The sequence below is a fragment of the Vidua chalybeata genome, chromosome 7, assembly GCF_026979565.1.
Source record: "Vidua chalybeata isolate OUT-0048 chromosome 7, bVidCha1 merged haplotype, whole genome shotgun sequence".
In the NCBI taxonomy this organism is placed as follows: Eukaryota; Metazoa; Chordata; class Aves; order Passeriformes; family Viduidae; genus Vidua; species Vidua chalybeata.
The window spans coordinates 23438797-23457053 of record NC_071536.1 but is presented as its reverse complement, the minus strand read 5'-3'; the positions used below and the strand labels follow the sequence as shown (position 1 = coordinate 23457053).

The following is an 18257-nucleotide window of genomic DNA, read 5'->3' as shown; positions in this document are numbered from 1 at the left end:
GGGTCCAGGGTCTCCCTCTTCCAGCTGTGCCAGCAGACTGCCAACTGTCCAAGTTTGCTCTCCCCACCTTTTTCCCTAGAGACTTGGTAGGACAGCACAGTAGCAGGACAGGGGATTTTCCCATTCCCTAAGGAAAAGCACAGGCATCCAGATAACAGCTTTATAGGGGAGGGATTTGGGGACTCCTCCAAATACACACAGAGGAATAATTACAAGTTAAATAGGATCCAAACATACATAAGTTAAAGGGTGGCAGGTGCCCTGCAGCCCCCTGCTCCTTCCAGGCACAGTCTGTGTCTGCCAGCAAAGAGAACACCCACAACACAGCCTGGCCCCTCTCCCCAGCTGGCTCCGTTTGCCTTTCACAACACAGAGCCAATCTTCCTCTCTGTGGCACCCATCTCCTCCTCCTCCTCTTCCTCGCCCCCCGAGCAAGACGAGTCCGGGCTATAGCTCAGCTCAGCGGTGCTGCAGTGCAGGAAGCCCGAGTCAGGGCTGTGCCCCATGAACTCGGGGCTTTTGGCAGCTTGTCCCTGGGGCTCGCTGGGCAGCAGCTTCTCACAGGTTTTGCTGAGCCCTCGTTGCTTCTCAGCATCCAACTGAGCCCCCTGCTCCTTGGCCTTGCGACTCCGCTTCCACTTCATGCGGCGGTTCTGGAACCAGATCTTCACCTGCCAAGGGAAAGCCCCAGGGGAGAGGATGTACCCTGCTGCATCCTGTCCCCGCTCACCCCCTCACCTTCCCTTCATGGAAGGTCCCCCCAAAACCTCTTCATTGTGGGGCATCCCATGGTGCTAAAAGTATGTACAAAGAGGTTGAGGTTGTCACGGGAAGAGGAATAATGGGGGCTGCTGCCTTTCCCCCCTCCAGCTTCCAGCCAAGGATATGCACAGGGACATTTTCATATTAGCCCCACAAAAAGACAGCCCCCCCCCCCCCCCCCCCCCCCCAGCGTGCTGAAGGATGGGAAGGCTCTGAAACCCAAGCTGGGCGTGCCAGCTGAAAAGAGGAGCAGTATTTCTGGGGTGCCCTTCACAAGAGAAGAGCCTGGAGCCCACCAGGCAGGTCTCTGCAGGAGGTGCCCTGGAAGGGGCACTGATGGGAGCAGTGGGGTGTGGGGCCGATGGCATTAGCATTGCCCATGACCTTGACTTGCTCCCATGGCAGCTCCATGGTGCTATGCTCCATCCCCCCAGGGCCAAGGTACCTGTGTCTCAGTGAGCATCAGCGACGTGGCCACCTCAAAACGCTTGGGTCTGGACAGATACTTGTTGAGCTTGAACTGGTTCTCCAGCTCCAGGAGCTGTTGACTGGTGAATGCTGTGCGGGGCCGACGGCACTTCCCCATCAAACCAGACTGTGGGGCAGCTGTAGAGCAGACAGTGGGTAGGGGTCAGGGGACAGCAGACTGGTAGGGGGACAACCCTTCAGCAAACTCGGGATGAGGAGGAAGGTGAATGTCTCCGTCATCTCCCACCCCAATAATGGCTTTATTGACTGATAGGAACCAGTGAGATACGTTATCGGGCCTCGGTGTACAACTGGGATCAGTGCTGTGACTGAAATTAATTCTCTTTTTTTATTGCTGGGCCGCACAGGTGGCAGCTCAACGGCCAGGGGCTGTGCTGGGGCTGTCCATGAGCTCCGCTATCTCACCTGCAGCCCTTGAAGGCAGAGCGGCACTGAATCAGGAGGCAGCAGAACAAAGAGACCTTTGAGAGTCCAGCATGGGGTGGCTGCCGCACTCTGTTTGATCCTTGCTTATCTGCTCTCCACTGGCTTTATTGTCCCCCTGGGGTTCAGCTTTTACTGCTTCTCCCAGAACCAGTGGCAATCAAACCCAGGGGTTTGCAGCTGGGAATAAAGTGGTGGAGCAGCAGGGAGGGGTGTCGGGGAGAATGGGGGGAGGTGGTGGTGGTGGGCACTAATGCAAAAAGACCTTGGCACATCCCTGTTGACACATCTTGGGCAATAAGATCCTGGAGCATCCTGGCCCCAAAAGTGTGCCGTGCTTGGCAAGGGCCACTCCAACTCCCCCACTTTGCTGGGCATGGGGCACCATTCATGTTATCTCCCCCAGATTCCAGCTTTGATCCCAACCTGCCCATCTCCCAAGGTGTCCACTGAGCCCTTCACAAACACAGCGATGACGCATGAGGCAGGAATTTATGAAAGAGCTATTAACTGATCACAACACAGGTTTGATCCCAAGTACCTGGATGCTGGGTCAAACAGATACAACACAGGCTGGGCTAGGGCTGTGCAAACACCTCATGGGAGCAGGATAGACACAACCCCTTCTTCTGCCTGTAGCCCCTCAGTGCCAAGAGAGACAATCTCTGGGACCCACCTTGTAGCCACTGGGCAGTTGACTGAACAGAGACATACTGCGCCAATGATTCTGACATGATGCATTATTTTGCATATGAAACATATTCAAGGCCAAAACTGAATGAGAGGTTCAAAAGATTTCCAGGAAAAATACAGATGAAAGATGTTTCAGCTCTGCAGAGTTCGGCAGCCATCTGGGCTCTGACTCGCTGTGGATGCTCGGGCTGTACAAATCCTCCATGGAGACATGGGACCAAACAGGTCTGCAAAGGCTTCCTCTGGCTAAGAAAAGGAGGTGTTATAGGAACTAGCATCTGCAGGAATGGGGCAGCCCAAGCTAACACCCTTTGCAGCTTCTTGGGGAGGGAAAGGCCAGAGATGCATCAGAGAGAACTGGAGGGGAAATTCATTGTGCTGGGGGGGGCACAACACAAAGCAGCCCCAGGCAGTGTCCAGCAGCCCAAGGACTCTGGGTCCCAGTGAGCCTCCTTTGCTGACAGAGACAGGAGGGTGGCTGGAGCATCTGGAGCCCCAGAATCCTTCCCTGCAACGAGGCTGCACTGTGCAGTTTGGCTGTACCAGGCCAGGGAAGGGCCCGTCTGAGCAGTTCCTCTTTCTGAGCATGGTCGGTAGAGAATGTTTTGGGGAAAGAGAAGGGAAGAGATTGTGCCCTCTCAGCATCCAATAATCCAGGAGTTCTGTGCTTTCTGGAGCTGGAGGGTCCAGGAGTGAAGAGATATCATATTCCCAGTCTGAATTCCCCACTCCAAAGCAGAAAGCCCAGGGCTCAGCTCCTAGGGCATTGTGTCCTGGTTCCAGGGAGCACAGAAATCATTCAGATCAACCTGAAAGGCTCCTCTGTGTCTCCTCTAGCAAGGTCATATGTGACCAGACTAAAACCAGATGCAGGAAGAACAGAGGCACAGAAGTGCCTCACAGAAGAATCTCAATCCTAAAAGCAATGCAAGTTTGGTCTGTCCAGCTTCAGAGGAGCCTGGAAGTCAGCCTGCTTTGACAACACACTTTCAAGAGACTCACTTTTCCCCAGGTTAGCTGCTAAGGACTGCTTGGTCTAGCAGGGAAAAGAAGAACAGAAAGTTTCTCCAAAAGTCAAATAAATCCAAACAGGATATAGCCCAAATAACTACCAATCCAAGGGACTGATTTCTGGAGCATGGTCCTGCTGCCAGCCCTGATTTTTCCTTCTCCGTGTCCAATTCAGTTTCAGTGCAGTGTGCCCATTACAAATATTATATAGGGCCTGGCTTCCTTAGAAACTCACCCTGCCTCCTGTCCCAGTGCTGACAAAAAAAAAAACAAAAAAAACAAACAAACAAAAAAAACAATCCTCAAACTCCTCTGTAGTGCTGTCATATAGTTTGAGTGTGGCTGGCCACCTAATCTGAGATCTCCTCTGACAACACACCCTTCAGCAGCTATAAATATCCATCACCACTGCTCCCCACTGTGACTTTTTCAAGAGCTGGCCTCCACACCAGGTGGAGTAAGCCCAAGCCAATACAGCTGACCTTCAGCCACCCACAGCAGCAGGTTTTCACGGACATGAATGATCAACATCTCTGGCATCAGCTCTGCTGTTACCTTTCCTAAAGGGCTCTAGCTCTTTTGTGTGGCGAGAGTATGGCAGAAGAGGTTCTGCAGATTCTCACTGGGAAAACAAAAAAGGAAGGAGACTGCCATCATGCTCTGCTGAGTCCCATCCCTCCCTGTCCTGTGGCAGGCTCCTACATGGACAAAGAATCCTCCCAAGGGGTGCACAGCAAGCATGCCTCCCAGGGCTTACCTTCTCCAGTCAACTGAACTATGAACTCATCCCAATCACAATCAGCATCTCAGAAAAGTATTACCCTTTGGGAAGGCTCTCCATCTTATCCAGCTCCTACCAGAAGATCAGTGACTGCCCCAGTGTCACACCTTTGCTTACCAAAGGATTTATTTTCTGCTCAGCCATCTCCTTCAGCACTCCATCCAGGATCAGAGCTTGTCTCAACATCCCTTCAGCTTGGCAGGGCTTGGACCCCCTGATGGGTGCCTGGCATCCGGCTGCAGTATCAGTAAACAAATTGCTGGGCATGGGGCCAGGAATGCCCTCTGAGTCTGAGGCCAGGAGCTCTGCAAGGCAGCTGCCTCCTGGATAATTAGATAAAGCTTATAAAGAATTGTTGGTTTATTTGATACAGTTCCGCCTAGTTGATAACAAGGGTAATCCTAGGTTGATATTAACTCACTTGTTTTTAATTTGGTTTGTTTAACTATAGTTCACTTAACTTTGTGGTCTGGCAGATAAAGGAGAGGAAATTAACACCCTGACTGCTTTAAGTGTTTCTCTGGATATCAGAGCTGGAAGGGAGGGAAGTAGTCTCAGCATCAGGGTCATCATCAGAGGCTTTTTCTGACCCACCAGCAGCCCTAGCCATTATCAGTGGGGCAGCATGTGTAAGGGCACTTGCTACCTCTGCAAGCCCCTTGCTTGCTCCACCATTAAACTTCAATTGCTGCTTGCCAGCTGTTTCCCAGCCCATATTTCCAGCTGACACCAGACCACTGTACACCTGGTGAGCCTTGGAAGGCATTGCTTTTTGAACAAGTTTGATGAGACTTATCCTGCCTGCTCTCCTATCCCAGCACAGCCCATCAGCAAGCTCTCTGCCATCATGGGCAGGATCTGATCTGGGCTCCAGGCCATCAAGTTAGTGAGTGGGTGATGCAAGGAAATTATGTGCAAGGAAAGCCATCTAAGCTCAGAGAGGATCCTTTTCTCTTCCGGAGAGTCTATAGCTGTATGTCACTGCTCTCCACTGCTATAGCTCTCAGCTGCAGTGGGTCTCTGCACTGGCTCCACCACTGCACCACATTTCCATACTGACAAACAACGCAAATAAATCACAGCTCCCAGAAAAAAACTAATAGGCCTGGCACTCCAGTGCCAAATGTTACCCCTGGGTGGTTCAGGAGGTGCTCAAAGCCCCAGGATAGGGATCCAGGCTGAGGATAGCAGAACCTGGGCAGGCAGCATCCCTGCTTGCTGCAGCAAGGGCACGCCTGCTCCTGCACCCAGGCCTTCCACAGCCCTCTCAGTCCGCATTGCAGCAGAGGCAGCCATGCACCGCATGGAGCTCTGCACAGGCAGCTACTGAGGGAGGCATTCGCCCTGCCTCACAGCAGGGCACTGCTCTCAGTGAGCCCAGCACCCCAGCCCAGGCAAGGTCCCTGAAGGTACCAACTGCCTCAGACCGCCTCCCTGGCATCCTTCCTCCCCACACACAGGTGATAGCAGGGAGAATGTGTGCAATGAATACCCACAGACCTTACAGTTCATGGGCTGTCTCGCTGCTTCCCCGTCCCTGACTGTCCCCAGGAGATCAAACTAGACCACACCTGCAAAACATTGCTACACATGCACCCAAAGAAGGAATTTATTCCTGGAATTCCCTTTAAATAAACCCCAAGGGTAATTACTCCCTGGAATGATCCCAAATATGTCCTAGAAGGCTTTCAGATTCATCTCTTATAACCATCTGTCCGCTGCTCCTGGGAGAGTTAAACATGGCTGGCACCAGCAGCCTTGACACTGGTACTCGGTCACTCTGGAAACTTCAGCCAGGCAGGTCTGTCCATCTGTCTGTCTAGGCTGGGTGGTGGGACAGGGACTCCCACAAACCACAGGCAGCCCAGGAGCCCTGTGCCAGCAATGGAAGGCTCCTGCTCAGCCCACCATCCTCCTCAGAGAGATAAGGAAGGGCTGTGGAGGAAGCACATCCTAGGCAGGTGGCCTTTCCTGTCCCTGTCCCTGTCCCTACAGCATGGCCAGCACACGAGGGCAATCTGAGCCCAGACACAGCCACAGCATGCAGCTGGAGCCAGTCCTGGTAAGTACAAGGAGAAGGCTTGCTGCAAATGACCCTGATTTCAGAGCTTTAGTGAGCCCACAAGAGCAAGGGCTGAAGACACGCTAGAGAACCCTAAGGTTACCAATGGACAGAAATAAGGATGTGAAGATGGATAAGGTTCTCTTCTGCACACCAGAAGTATTTAAGACACTCTGGACAGAAAGAATCCCCACTGGGATCCCCAAAGAGCTCCCCGGAATTGGGAACAAACACCTTTTAGTAAGGACATGGATTGAGGCAGTGGTCATCCTGATTTAAAAATTTACAGTTTTGGCAGCTTTTGCTGTGCCCTTATTATACCTCCATGTGTCTACCCTGCTTTGGGATCTCCAGAACCCAGATAAGTAACACTTGGGTCAGAAACTGCTTTTCTTCCCTCTGAACTTCCACAGGAGCTCTGCTCAGTGTTTCCTACAAGACCCTTTAACATTCTGGTCCAGCACATTCTGCAAAGCTCCCATCACAAGTTGTTCTCATGTTAATAACTTAGGATTTGTTTCCTTTTGGTGAGGTTTTGGATAATCAGCTGAAGATCATATCCTGCTTTTGAGAGGAATGGGGCTGATGTACAAATATCTCGATGTTATTCCAGCCAGAAGCTGCACTCAGGGCTACAGGATCAGATGCAATGGAGCATTCCCACTCTGGTGAAACACAACGCTGTATGAAGTTACCAGGATGCCGAGATACACCAAGAGACCCAGACCCTTCAAAGATAACATGGCCTCTGCACAGCAGCAGGAAGATATAATAAATAATAAAGACTTCTAACTAATCAAGATTTATTTTTTCTTGTCTTAGTGACATGTTTGAAGACTGCACATAACCCATAGCACTGGAGGCTTATTCTACACCTCTAGATTCACAGATGGACCTTTCCTAAAGTCTAGGGAAAGCCAGGTAAAGGGAGACAGTATGGGGAAGAAACAGCCTGTTTCCCTTTAACCTGACCAAGAATAGTTTGAGGTAGGAGTAATACATGTGATTTTTCAAGTAATGCTCTGTAAATTTTTGCGCTGTTATTTATCCAGCCTTTTAAAATTATTATTATTTTGTAAATGGGCTTCCAGATTTTTAGGATTTTTTTTTTTTTTTTTTTTTTACGCTCAGCTAACAAATCTGGATACTCTGACAGGGCTTTATTAACCAGTCACTCTTGGTTTAATGTCCATCTTTTCACTGACCAGCACAGGGCAGGGTCCGGGTCGCACTGCCAGGTGTGCCAGACCCCAACGGGACAAGTGCCTGAAGTCAACTCTTGTTCCGTCCGCGCCCTGCAGGACCCATCATAGCAGCGGCCCATTACAGCAGTGCGGGAGCCGGTTCCTGCCCGCAGCCCTGTTGCTGCCCACCGGGAGGGACTGCGGCAGGGCTGGAGCCGAGCACGCTGTCGGGCCGCCCGCTTCCCGCAGCTGCCGCCAGCAATGAACTCACCGGCCCCTCATCCCCACGAGGCGAGCGGGACGCGGAGCGCCGGCCCGGCCCTGCACGGGGCCCGATCCGGCCGCGCATCCAGCAGGACTGGGGCGAGTTCGTTCCCAGCCGCACCGAGAGGGATTTATTCGTTTCCCAGTGCAGGTTTTTGCCGCCGTTTCTTTCTTTTCGTTTCCTTCCCCCGCCGCAGGAGCCCAAGGCGCCGTGCGGGGCCAGCAGCCTGGGTAGGCGCGGTTCGGCTCTGCCGGCGGCGGCGCGGGCAGTGCTTTTCGGGGCTGTTCCGGAACACCGGGCCGGCGTAAGGCGAGACTTTGCCCTTAGGATCTGTTCCCCGGGGCCTCACAGCCCTCGGAGGTCTCCGGAGGGCGAGTCATGTCCCCCCCAGCAGTGGGACACTTCACCTCCCCACCCCAGCCCTGCCGGGCTAGGAAGCGGGTCTGGGTACAGGGAGGGCCACGCATCGGGGTCAGCCCAGAGGGCTCAATGTCCCTGCGGGCTCCCGACCCGGACCACCGGAGGGCCTCGAAGGGGTGGGGTCGGGAAACCTCAGTCCCGGGTTGTCGAAGGGACCTGCACCCTGAGGTGCCGGCGGACGCCCCCGGGAGTTGGAAGGGCCCAGAGCCGCGTTCCGCCTGACGGGAGGGTCAGTTCCCGGTCACTCACCATTGAAGTCGGAGAGCCTCGGCACCAGCATCCCGGCTCGGATCCAGTGCTCCAGCGGGAAGGAGCCGGCCACGGCCGCCTTCAGGTGCTCTGCGCCGGGCGGCGGCAGGTGCGGGATGCCGGTGTAGGCGAACGCGGGGTGCTGGCCCCCCAGGGTCGGGAGCGGGTACACGGCGGGAGGGTAGAGGGCCGGCAGGGCGCCGAGCCCGGGGCCAGAGAGATGCAGCAAGCCGGGCTTGGGGACGAAGCCGGCCGGGGCGAGGGGCGCAGCGGCCGGGGGTGCCCGCGGTGAGGGGGTGTCGGAGCGCCCGGCGGGGCCGGGGCTCGACGCGGGGCTCCCGGGGCTCAGCCCCGGCGGGGAGGCGCTCCGCGCCGGCTCTTCAGCCAGGAGCGCTTCGATGCGGAAGTTTTGGGACTTCTCCATGGGCTTGTGCATGGCCCTGCCCCGTGCGGAGCCGTCGAGTCCCCCGGTGTCCCACCGCTCCCCTGCCAGGGCACAGCCCGGCCGGCCAGCCCCGGGCGAGCCCCGGCACCGGCGGGCATTCACCCGCGGCGCCGCGCCGCGCTCAGCGGGGCTGCCCTCGAGGGCAGCCCTCCTTTCCACTCCGCCTCTCGGGCACTCGCTCGCCCGACGGCGCTGGGGTGGGTTTTAACCCCCTCTCCACCTATCCCAGCTCCCCATTGGCTCCGCTCCGGCCCCCCGCCCCGCCGCCCTCCCCACCGGCCGCCCTCCTCCGGCTTCTGCAGCCTCCGGACACAGCATTAGGCGCACGGCAGAGACTGACCCGGGCTACTCTGCCCCTTCCCCAGCCCCTCCACACCCAGAGGTCCCCCCAGCCGGCAGGACCCACCCAGGGCGCTGAGCCCGTTATCCTGATCCAGAGCCCCATGGCAGGGAAGCAGATCTATGGTTGCAGCAACCATAGGAGCAGGAGATCTGGAGAGACTAGACAGACTTCAGCACATGTTGGCAAAGCCCTACTGGGCTCCAGTGCTGCCCTGGAACCGTGGAGCCCCCAGGCACGTGAAGGGCAGAGTGCTTAGCTGGGAGGGCAGGAGAGGCGCTCACTCACCAGCAGGCTTCTCTGCATCCTGTGCACTGGGGTCACCTGTGCCCAGCTGTGCTGTTTCCCACTGCATTGCTGCAATCCAGGGAGATCAATAGACCTGAGCTGGACACACAAAGGATCACCACCCACCATCACCCATGTCTTGTCCAAGGTGCCAACCCAGCAGGTGCACACAGGCAGATTGTTTCTCCTTTGGCTGGTCTTACCTTTCCTAGGCAAGACACAGCTTAGAGAATAATACCTGGGAGGGATAGAGAGGAAAGCTTTGGCTGATCTGGGAATGGTGGGTAACAGGAGCAGAGCTGGAGCAGATCCCCTGGCACTGGCCTTCAGGGCCAGGCAAAGTGCATGTGAGTGCTTTAGGAATCTCTGCCATTAAGGATCTGCACCTGTGTGTCTCTGGTTCCAACTTCTTTGTGTCCTTCTGACACAGTGACACAAGCCTCTGATTTTTTGTGCCCTGTGATTTTTTGGGTCCTGCTCTTAGGAAGGGAAGTAAGGCAGCTGCTATTGCCCTGTCTAAATGTAATAATGGCTAAAGGAAAACCCTGTCCCTGTATTTCTTGTCCCTTCAGCATTTCCAGTGCTGCTCTATTCCCTGAGCAAGAGATGGGTCCACCCCACTGAATCCTGTCACAGAGGGGGCAAGCAGATGCCCAGAGAAGAGAAAGGCAGCATCACATGGGGCTTTCCTCAGCCTTCTATGCTTTCTCTGCTCAGTAACCCCAGGGACTTCTCTTCCCAGCACCAATAGAGTCTGGTATGCTGCCTGCTGATCTCCCTGCACACACATCACCCTGCTGGAGGGAGCTGCAAAATTCCAATGTGTGCAACAACTTCCTCCTTCCATTGCCTGCGCCCAGCACCAAACAGCGTCACTGAGTGGCCTGAGATCCTTCTGTGGGAAGACACACAATATCCCTTTTCCAGATGCCTCCCTCGGAGACAGAAGGGTAGGAATGAGCCCCATGGAAAGCTCAGAGCTGGATTGGCTTAGAAGGGGATTTGGGGTGGATGTCACCCCACAGTAATACACCTGACTTGGCCAGAAGATACTGAGGGTGGAATAGTGCTCCTTTCCCTCCCAACTCAGCTGTGCCTGCTGCTCCAACCTGTCTATCATCAGGAAGGCTGTAGGGCTCCCCTCTTCTTGCCCCACTCCCTCCCCCTCTGCTTTCCCAGGACACAAGCCAATGTCCCCACAGGCAAAAGGACACCAAGCAGTTTCTCCCTCCCCCCTTGGGAAGTGCCAGCAGAGCCAAGCAGCAGGCATAGATGGGACAAGACCTGGGGAGGAATGGAGCAGACTGACTCCCAAGCCCAGGAGGAAACTACAATAAATATCCAGGGAACAGAGAGCACAGTGAAGGTAGAACAACTCTTCCACTGCAGATCAATAGCCTACATGGGAAGGGGGGAGCCACAACAGAGAAATCAGCACCTCAATCACCCCCATGGGGTAACAGACAGGCAGGTAGACAGCCCAGGAAAGCCCAGGTAACCCCTGGCAAGCCCTGAGACCATTTGTGACTGTATCCAGTGTATAGCTCAGGCTGTGGGAGCAGGGCTTGAATGAGGGGTCTGGGTCATAGCTCTTAGTCACAGCCTTACTGTCCTCAAGGAAATCCCCTACACTACCCAAGGAGGTTTTCCAAAGACAAGCAACTCTCCCAAGGATCAGCAGCTCACACTAGTGCCCAATTCACTGATGCCAGGGTGATGCAAGTACAACCAGCCAAGCTGCAGCCTTTCAATTGCACAAGCAAAGAATCTTTGCTGACAGAGCCATAGAACCTGGGTTATTATTTTAATTGGAAATACCTGAATAAGGAAATCTAGACAAATCATGGAGGGATGATGAGTGGGGATATTTAGACCAGACCCTGAGGCCCTGTAAGAGGGTTGTCCAGGACCACAGCAGCTGGCATACAGCCCATGCCATGCAGGGCAGAGAGATGGTGTCCACAGTTGTGTGCAGAAGAGCTGAGCTGGGTGGTGGACAGCAGAAGGGGCAAGATGCAAAGCAGTGATAGATGCCAGGGTGATGATGAGTTCACAGTCTTCAGGGTCATTAATCAGATCAGAGCTGGATTAAGGTGTCCGAGGTCTGATTAGCTTCATTTCCCGCCTCAGGAAGGAGGGAACTCTCTTTCCCATCCATCAAATCCTTCAGTGACAGCTCACCTGGTTGCTAACTAAATCAGAGGATTGTAATAAGTGAATGTGACTGTGGCCTGGCCCCTCACCTCTGCCCAACATCCTTCCTGCACAGGAGGTTGTAAGGCAGCCCTGAACATCAGCCACAGGTGGCAGACCCCAAGATACCAGCCAGAGAAAGAGCTCATTCCTCCAATTTGAGGGTTCAGAGCCCTGGGGACAGAAAGTCTCCCAGGAAATCACCCCAGTTCAGGATGAGGTAGAGTTCAAGGGGATATGCTCCCAGTCAGCATCATATTGCTCCCAGTCCTTCCACAGGTCCTCTGTACTAAAACCTACCCCATCAACATCTCAATTTGTCCCTGCCTGATGCACCTCGTGTTCAGTGTGCCCTAAAGGTACCTCCACTTTTAACCACTTAGACTATTTCTGTCCAGAAAGTGCAGACCAGCAAGAGATCTCTGCTGCCCAGGCAGCAGCAAAGTTCCTCAGCTCCCTCATCTCTCTGGGGCAGACCCTCATCATAACATCCCATGCTGGGCAATGGGCATCACCAGGAGTGTTCACACAGCCCAGAGCTTCCTGGGAATCTTTCATTTGCCTAGGTGTTTTGGGGGGAATTTTCTGGATGTGCCTCAGCTGGACATTCAGAGCTCAGTCCTCCTTCAGTGACCTGAAAGCAGCACTCACAGCAGCACCCCTGCAGGTACTCAGCCCTGCAAAGCCTTTTACTGCTGATGGGAAGGTACACAGCTAAACAACTGGAGCTCTTTACTGTGTCCATAGCCTCTAGTGAATAGACTCCATTGTGACTCCCATCCATGTAAGGTCAAGCACCAGGAATAAAACTAGAAGGGCAAACCCCCACACGGCCACCAAAGACACCCAGGTCTGGTGTACACAAGTTTTCAGCAGCTCTAGAGTCCCACAACACTACCAACAGCACTTCATATACTTCCCCAATTTGTTGCCAGCAGTACCTGAGCACTCAGAAACAAGCCATGGGGATCACAGGTAGTATTTGGGAGCACAGTTCAGTTTTACAGCCCCACTACTTCCTCAGTATCACCTTGGGAAGCAACGTAATGTCCCTCAGCAAATCCAACTGCCCCAAGATCAAAGCCAAGAGTGCCGAGGAAAATCCATACACTGATAAAAAAAAAATCACAACTGGGACCAGACTTCCATTTTCCCAGGATCAAGTCTTCATCCCAGACACAATATATGACATGACCCATGCTGGAGTGTCTTGATTTTTACCTAACCTTTCATTTTGGACTTTCCTAGATGGACAATTTAGCACCAGGTCCTTCTGTCAGCTTTGGGTCACCTCCTGCCTTGAGTCAATAGAAGTTACCTTTGACACAGAGACTGTGCAGGAATCAGTCCGTAGCCCATCCCAGAGAGATGACAGAAACCCTGATTTCTAAGCTGGCCATTTACGCTTTTAGGTGTTGAAAGAGCTCCCTGTCTGTCTCCAGGATGGCTGTACCTGTTTGTTGAGCATTAACTACTCACCAGGTTACAGCCCCAAGAGCTTTCCACCTTTAGAAATTACTTCTCAGTAAGAAACCCACGATGTGTCAACCTTGTTTAAAGCATCTCTGAGGAAGCAGAGATCTCGCTGCTCTGGACCTGGTGCCTCAGGTCCATCTTGTGCCATTCCAAAGTCTGTAGCCAGCTAGTGGAGAAATATAGCCTGGAGTCACCACTAACCCTGGAGACAGGATGTAAGCCTGCTCAGAAGTGTTTTTCTAGCTCTTCCCCCATAAGAGAGGCTGTAGGAGCGCCCCACTCTTATTCCCAAGCAGGCAGAGTCCCTGGTAAGTGCTAGGTGCAAGAGTCCCTTTTAGGGGTGTCCCAGGGTTTGTGGGAGCCCTGTCTACTGCCCACAGCAGGATGTTGCCTTTGCCCTGCCCCTTACAGCCTGGCCACCCGCTATCTTGAGTCTGGGAAGCCACAGGAGGCTGGTGGGGAAGGTAAATAAACTGCCAACCCAGCAATGATTTGTGGCTAAATGAACAGTCTAAGTCACCTGTGAGTGGCTTGGGGCCATTAACCAAGCAGATAATAGGTCTTAATCAGCCCTGCAGTGGTGGGAGCTGAGTCTACCTTGTGTCAGATCTGGCACAGCCAGCTCCGAGGTCCCAGCTTGCTTGGGGGCTGTCCCCTCTGCAGATTCATTGGTAGAGGCATCCACGCTGCTGCAATGGGAGCAGAGCAGCTGTCAGCAGAAATGCTCTCAGGGCATTCTCATAGGACTTCGCATCTTTAGGGGATTCTCCCTGCTCTGATGGTGACAGAGGATAAGTCAGTGAAGCCACCTCCCTCCCTGCTTCCAAGGTCCTGTGCTCAGTCACTGCCATGCTCTATCCCTGCCTGGATCCTCTCTCACGTGAGTTTGCCTAATCCTACCCACCTCAGAGACTTCCAAGCCAGCCATGGGCTCCTGAGGGTTTCTTCATCCTGCCACATCAGCTGCTCAGTCCAACAGGTGGGGATCTGTCCTGGAATGCAGAAATCCCCGTGCTCCCATCCCCCTGCCCACCCTACCCAACACACAGAGCCCCAGGTACCAGCCCCCAGCGAAGGGGTTAACAGGGAAAGCAAACACCGCTCAGTCTCTCCCAGACAGGCCTCCTGCAGGGATTTCTGGGCAGCTGTTTATTTAGCCAAGCAATTCCTCAAATAAGCAGCCTCATCTCCGATGGGACATGGCAAGGCTGAGCAGAAAAACGTGTTACCACGTTCTGGAGCAGGGGGATAGCAAGCCAGCACAGGAAGACTGGCAGGGCAGGGGGGGGTGCCTGTCCTAGCAGAAACGGCCAGGGCAGCTCTGGAGTGTCACACCTGACCTCACCACACTGCCAGTGCCAGCACCCCTCAGGACCAGCCACAGGGCTGCAGAGGATGCCCTAGGGCTGTTAGGTTCCCGGGATTCAGCAATGCACTGCAAAAGTACTCAAGTGTGGAGACAGAGGACTTGTCCCCTTGTAAACACATGGGGATGGGGTGACACATCCACACATGGATTGGAGTGACAGGGATCTATTTCTTACAAGGACTCAGAGTATAACCACTACAATTCCAGTCCTGTTAGCCCCTGACCACTCTGCAGCATCTGATTCTGAAACACCATGAGCGCACAGCATCCACAGAGAGATCTCCTTCAACCTACTGCCCCCAAATGAGGGAGCAGCACCTTGGCTCATCCCCAGTGTTTGCCCTCACCCCAGGCCTTGTCTTTTGTGGGGAAGAGACTAAACAAGCCAGCATCTTCCATAGCTCAGCATCATCCAGGAAAGCAGGGAAGTGACTGAATGCACCATGTCCCTCCTGCTGCTTCCCCACAGCCCTTGCCCTGCAGAGCACTCCAGCACACTGTGTCCGGTGTCACACATCTCTGGCACAGCCGGGCTCACCTTCCCCCCTGGCACCAGGGGGACGCCCCAGCTTTGATTTTTCCTGTCACCTCCACAATCTTCTGTTTTGGCTTCACTGTGTTTTGTCCCAAAGCCAGAACTGCTGCCTGTGGTGGGGACAGAGCCAAGTTTGGGGTCTGGGGGTGAAGGAGTAAGGGGGAGGAACACCCTCACACACACCACTTCCCCCTAAAAACCCAGCCTCACCTCTTCACTGTTAATGGCCTTTCCATGGAGTCAGCACCTAACCTGCTCCCGGGATGACAGAATAAATCAGCTGCTCCTCCCAGGACCTTGGGCTCTAATTAATGTCAGCTCATTAACAAGATAACGGCCATTTATTACCCTGTCTCCCTGGCTGCTGATTAACCCTTTCCCAAGGTGGGGGCAGGGGATGGTGATGCCATGGGACAGGAATGGTGGTGACGTCTCTACAGTGAGACTCAGGGACACCAGGGAGAGGGGACATGAAGGCATTGGCAAACAGGACTGCAGAAGAGCCTGAGTGAGGAGCGGATGGGGCAGAGGGGAGTGTCTTTCCCAAGCAGTCTGGCAAGGGCTCACTGGTAAAAGCCTTGAAGGAACTACCAAGAGTTGTGGGCTCCCCTTGGATTGTCACTGTCACCTCTAGCAAATCCCTGTGCCTCAATATCCCCAAGTGTCCCTACCCCAGCTCACGGGGGAAAAGAAGATGAGACCTAGAGCTCAGCACAAAGGCCCTGCACAACTCTGGTCCTCAGCCCCTATTTTGATAAGGTACCACACAGACCCACAGGTGGTGGGAAGCCACCAGTATGTCCATCCCTGCCTCCAGAGTCAAAAACAGCCCCAGCTTCACGTTCCTGGGTACTGTCCATGCCACAGAGCCACGGGGCAGGATAATCTGTCCTGGGGCAAGAGGGAGCTTTTTGACATGCCCTTGACCAAGGCCTGGGCACGGATTGCAGGAGCAAAGGGTGTGGGGAGGGCATGGTGGCGCCATGCAGCACTTCAGCACCAGGCTTGGGGGGCTAATGCTCTCAGTACATCAATCACGCTGCCGGCGGCTCCCTATTAGCGGGAGCAGCGCTGGTTAATCAGGCTGAGGGCTTTGGCTCATTAAACTGACACCTCCGTTGTGAGAGTGAGACATGGGGGCAAGCAAGGTGCCACTTATTTATTTTCTTCTTTCCCAGGGAATATATTAAACAAATTAAATTCCTGGAGTGTTGGGTCAGAACAGCCGGCTCTGCGCCTGTCCCAGCTCCACCTAGCTCAGCCGTGGGGAGGGGACTGTGCTGCCCAGCCTGCAGCAAACCCGGGCGCTGCTGCAGGGCCCTGGCTCTGCCGTGCCTCCCCAGCTCCCTGCAGTAAATCACAGCCCCCCTATTCCCCCTGTTTCACTCCCTGGGCTGTGCTGCAGTCAGGACTGCTTGGCAGTGCTGAGGATGGTTGGGAGGGCAGGTCTTGCAGGAAATGCAGTCCATGATTTCATATGGAAAGTCCCCCAGGAACCCACCTGCTGTTCCTGAATGGGTTTCCTTGGCCCTGCAGGGAGTGGAGCTGTAACATAGCCCTGTCTGCTTTTGGGACAGCTTGTAATGCTGCCATGTAGAGCCAGGGACTGACTTCAGCCACAGCACCAAGACTTCTTTCCACTCTGGTACTGGGGACATCTGGGCTGGTGGCAGGTTGACACTGGAAGGTCTCTCTGCAAGAAGGAGAAAACTGGAGGGAGTGCATCGTGCTCTGTAAAACAGGGAGAGCTGGGAGGGAATGCACTTCTTCTATAAAACAAGTCTCCGTCACAGCACTGCAGGAGCTGGACATTTTGAAAAAAATACTGTGCATCCCAAAAACAGCTTTATGCCACAAAACATATTAATGTCATTGGTGTTGGCCTTAAATTATACAAAGACATGAGAACAAGAGCCTTTGCTGAAGCAATCCCCTACACTGGGCCTTTTGCCTACTTCAGCATCACCTCTTCACAGTCTAGTGCTGTCCCTGCTCAAATTCCCTGAGGGCTGGGATGCAGTTTCCTTGCTGCTGGGCTGCTCTGCTTCATCCCAACACCAGCTGTGTTTCAGCCCTGCTTCGGGTCTAGTTAGGTGACAGGGATGGATGGAAAACTCACAGAAATTAGTCATTAGTCCGTGGAGTTGTTTATTTATTGACCATTTGCAACTCTTCCCTCCATCACCACCTTCTCCCTCCCTATTTTTCCAGCAAAGTCAATGGCAGCCTGTCCTGCTCCTCTGTCCCACCCCATCCCATGTTGTCATCCCCATCTCTTACATCTGTCCCTTCCACCTAACCTCAGTCCTTCAAGTGTCTCTTCATTTCAGGAATGGACCCATCTTTTGCTGGTGGAAGGGTGACTCCCTGGAGGTTAGTAAAGAATTAGAAATAATTAAATTTACCTCCCTGTTCGGGTGCTTTGATGAGCTGAAAGGCCCCTTGTCAGGAAGCAAATCCATCTTCTTCCAGCCTTACATCAAATTTCATTCACTAATTAGAAACTCCTGCCCTAGACCATGCTGCCCCCACCCCAGCCACCCCTTCTCCCCACCAGCACCATTATGAAAATAAATTGTTCCATTAGCTGCATTGTTGTGGCTGTGGGGCCCAGTGCTGGGAGTTATTAGAGCAGGAGGGAGGGCGTTGGATTAAGACAAATGATTTATTACGGAAAAGGACCCTGATTAGATTCTTACTCGTCCCCAGCGTGTGGCTGCATACTCACACACCCCCCATCCCGACGCCCCCTGTGGCACCACACAGCGGCTCCTGGAAGTCAGTGCCGGATGGCGGTGACGTTTCTCCCGGGGCTGTATCATGCTGACTGCTCTCAGAGCACTGGGAGTCCCCAGCTCGTACTGAGACATGAGGTAGCAATTGATGCCGGCTGCCCCCTGCATTGTCCCGAGCTGTCCCGCTTCTCACTTGTTTGGAGGGTTGGTACCACCAGCATCACCCCCAGTTCTGCCAATTCTGCAGCAGGGACCCGCTGTGGCTACTGAGTGTGTCCTGGTGACTGGGGAGGGGGGAAGGGAAGGGAAAGGATGGCTTTGACGTGTTAGCTGCGTACCCCACACTGTGGGAGTGGGAGCTAAGTGTGTCCCACCAGCAGGAGGGTTGGCAGGGTTCACCCTGTGGTGGGAGAGGTTGTCAGGCCCCTCCAAGGGTCCAAAGTACTCTCTGCACCTGGCAGATGTGGGGTTGGCATGGCTGCAGGGGTGGGTATGGCTGCAGAGGTGGGCACTGCCACGGTGTGCACATGTCCTGTT

At 54.1% G+C, this 18257-nt stretch overlaps 1 protein-coding gene across 1 annotated transcript; it reads right to left on the bottom strand.

Moving 5' to 3' along the window:
* Nucleotides 1-362: 362 nt before the first annotated feature.
* On the bottom strand, nt 363-8775 carry LOC128791008 (motor neuron and pancreas homeobox protein 1-like). Its single transcript, XM_053948305.1, has 3 exons — nt 8340-8775; nt 1208-1368; nt 363-671 (listed from the first exon to the last, which is right to left on the bottom strand). Exons 1-3 carry the CDS (start codon nt 8773-8775, stop codon nt 363-365), a joined length of 906 nt encoding a protein of 301 aa, XP_053804280.1.
* Between the last annotated feature and the right edge of the window lie 9482 nt (nt 8776-18257).

Bases quoted from the DNA above. Each gene is read 5' to 3' on its own strand.
- LOC128791008 (XM_053948305.1), bottom strand. From the start codon at position 8,775: ATGCACAAGCCCATGGAGAAGTCCCAAAACTTCCGCATCGAAGCGCTC. The intron at 1,369-8,339 runs GTGAGTGACCGG...TCTGCTCTACAG, and splicing joins GAGGCTCTCCGACTTCAATG to CTGCCCCACAGTCTGGTTTG. The intron at 672-1,207 runs GTACCTTGGCCC...TTCCCTTGGCAG, and splicing joins TGATGCTCACTGAGACACAG to GTGAAGATCTGGTTCCAGAA.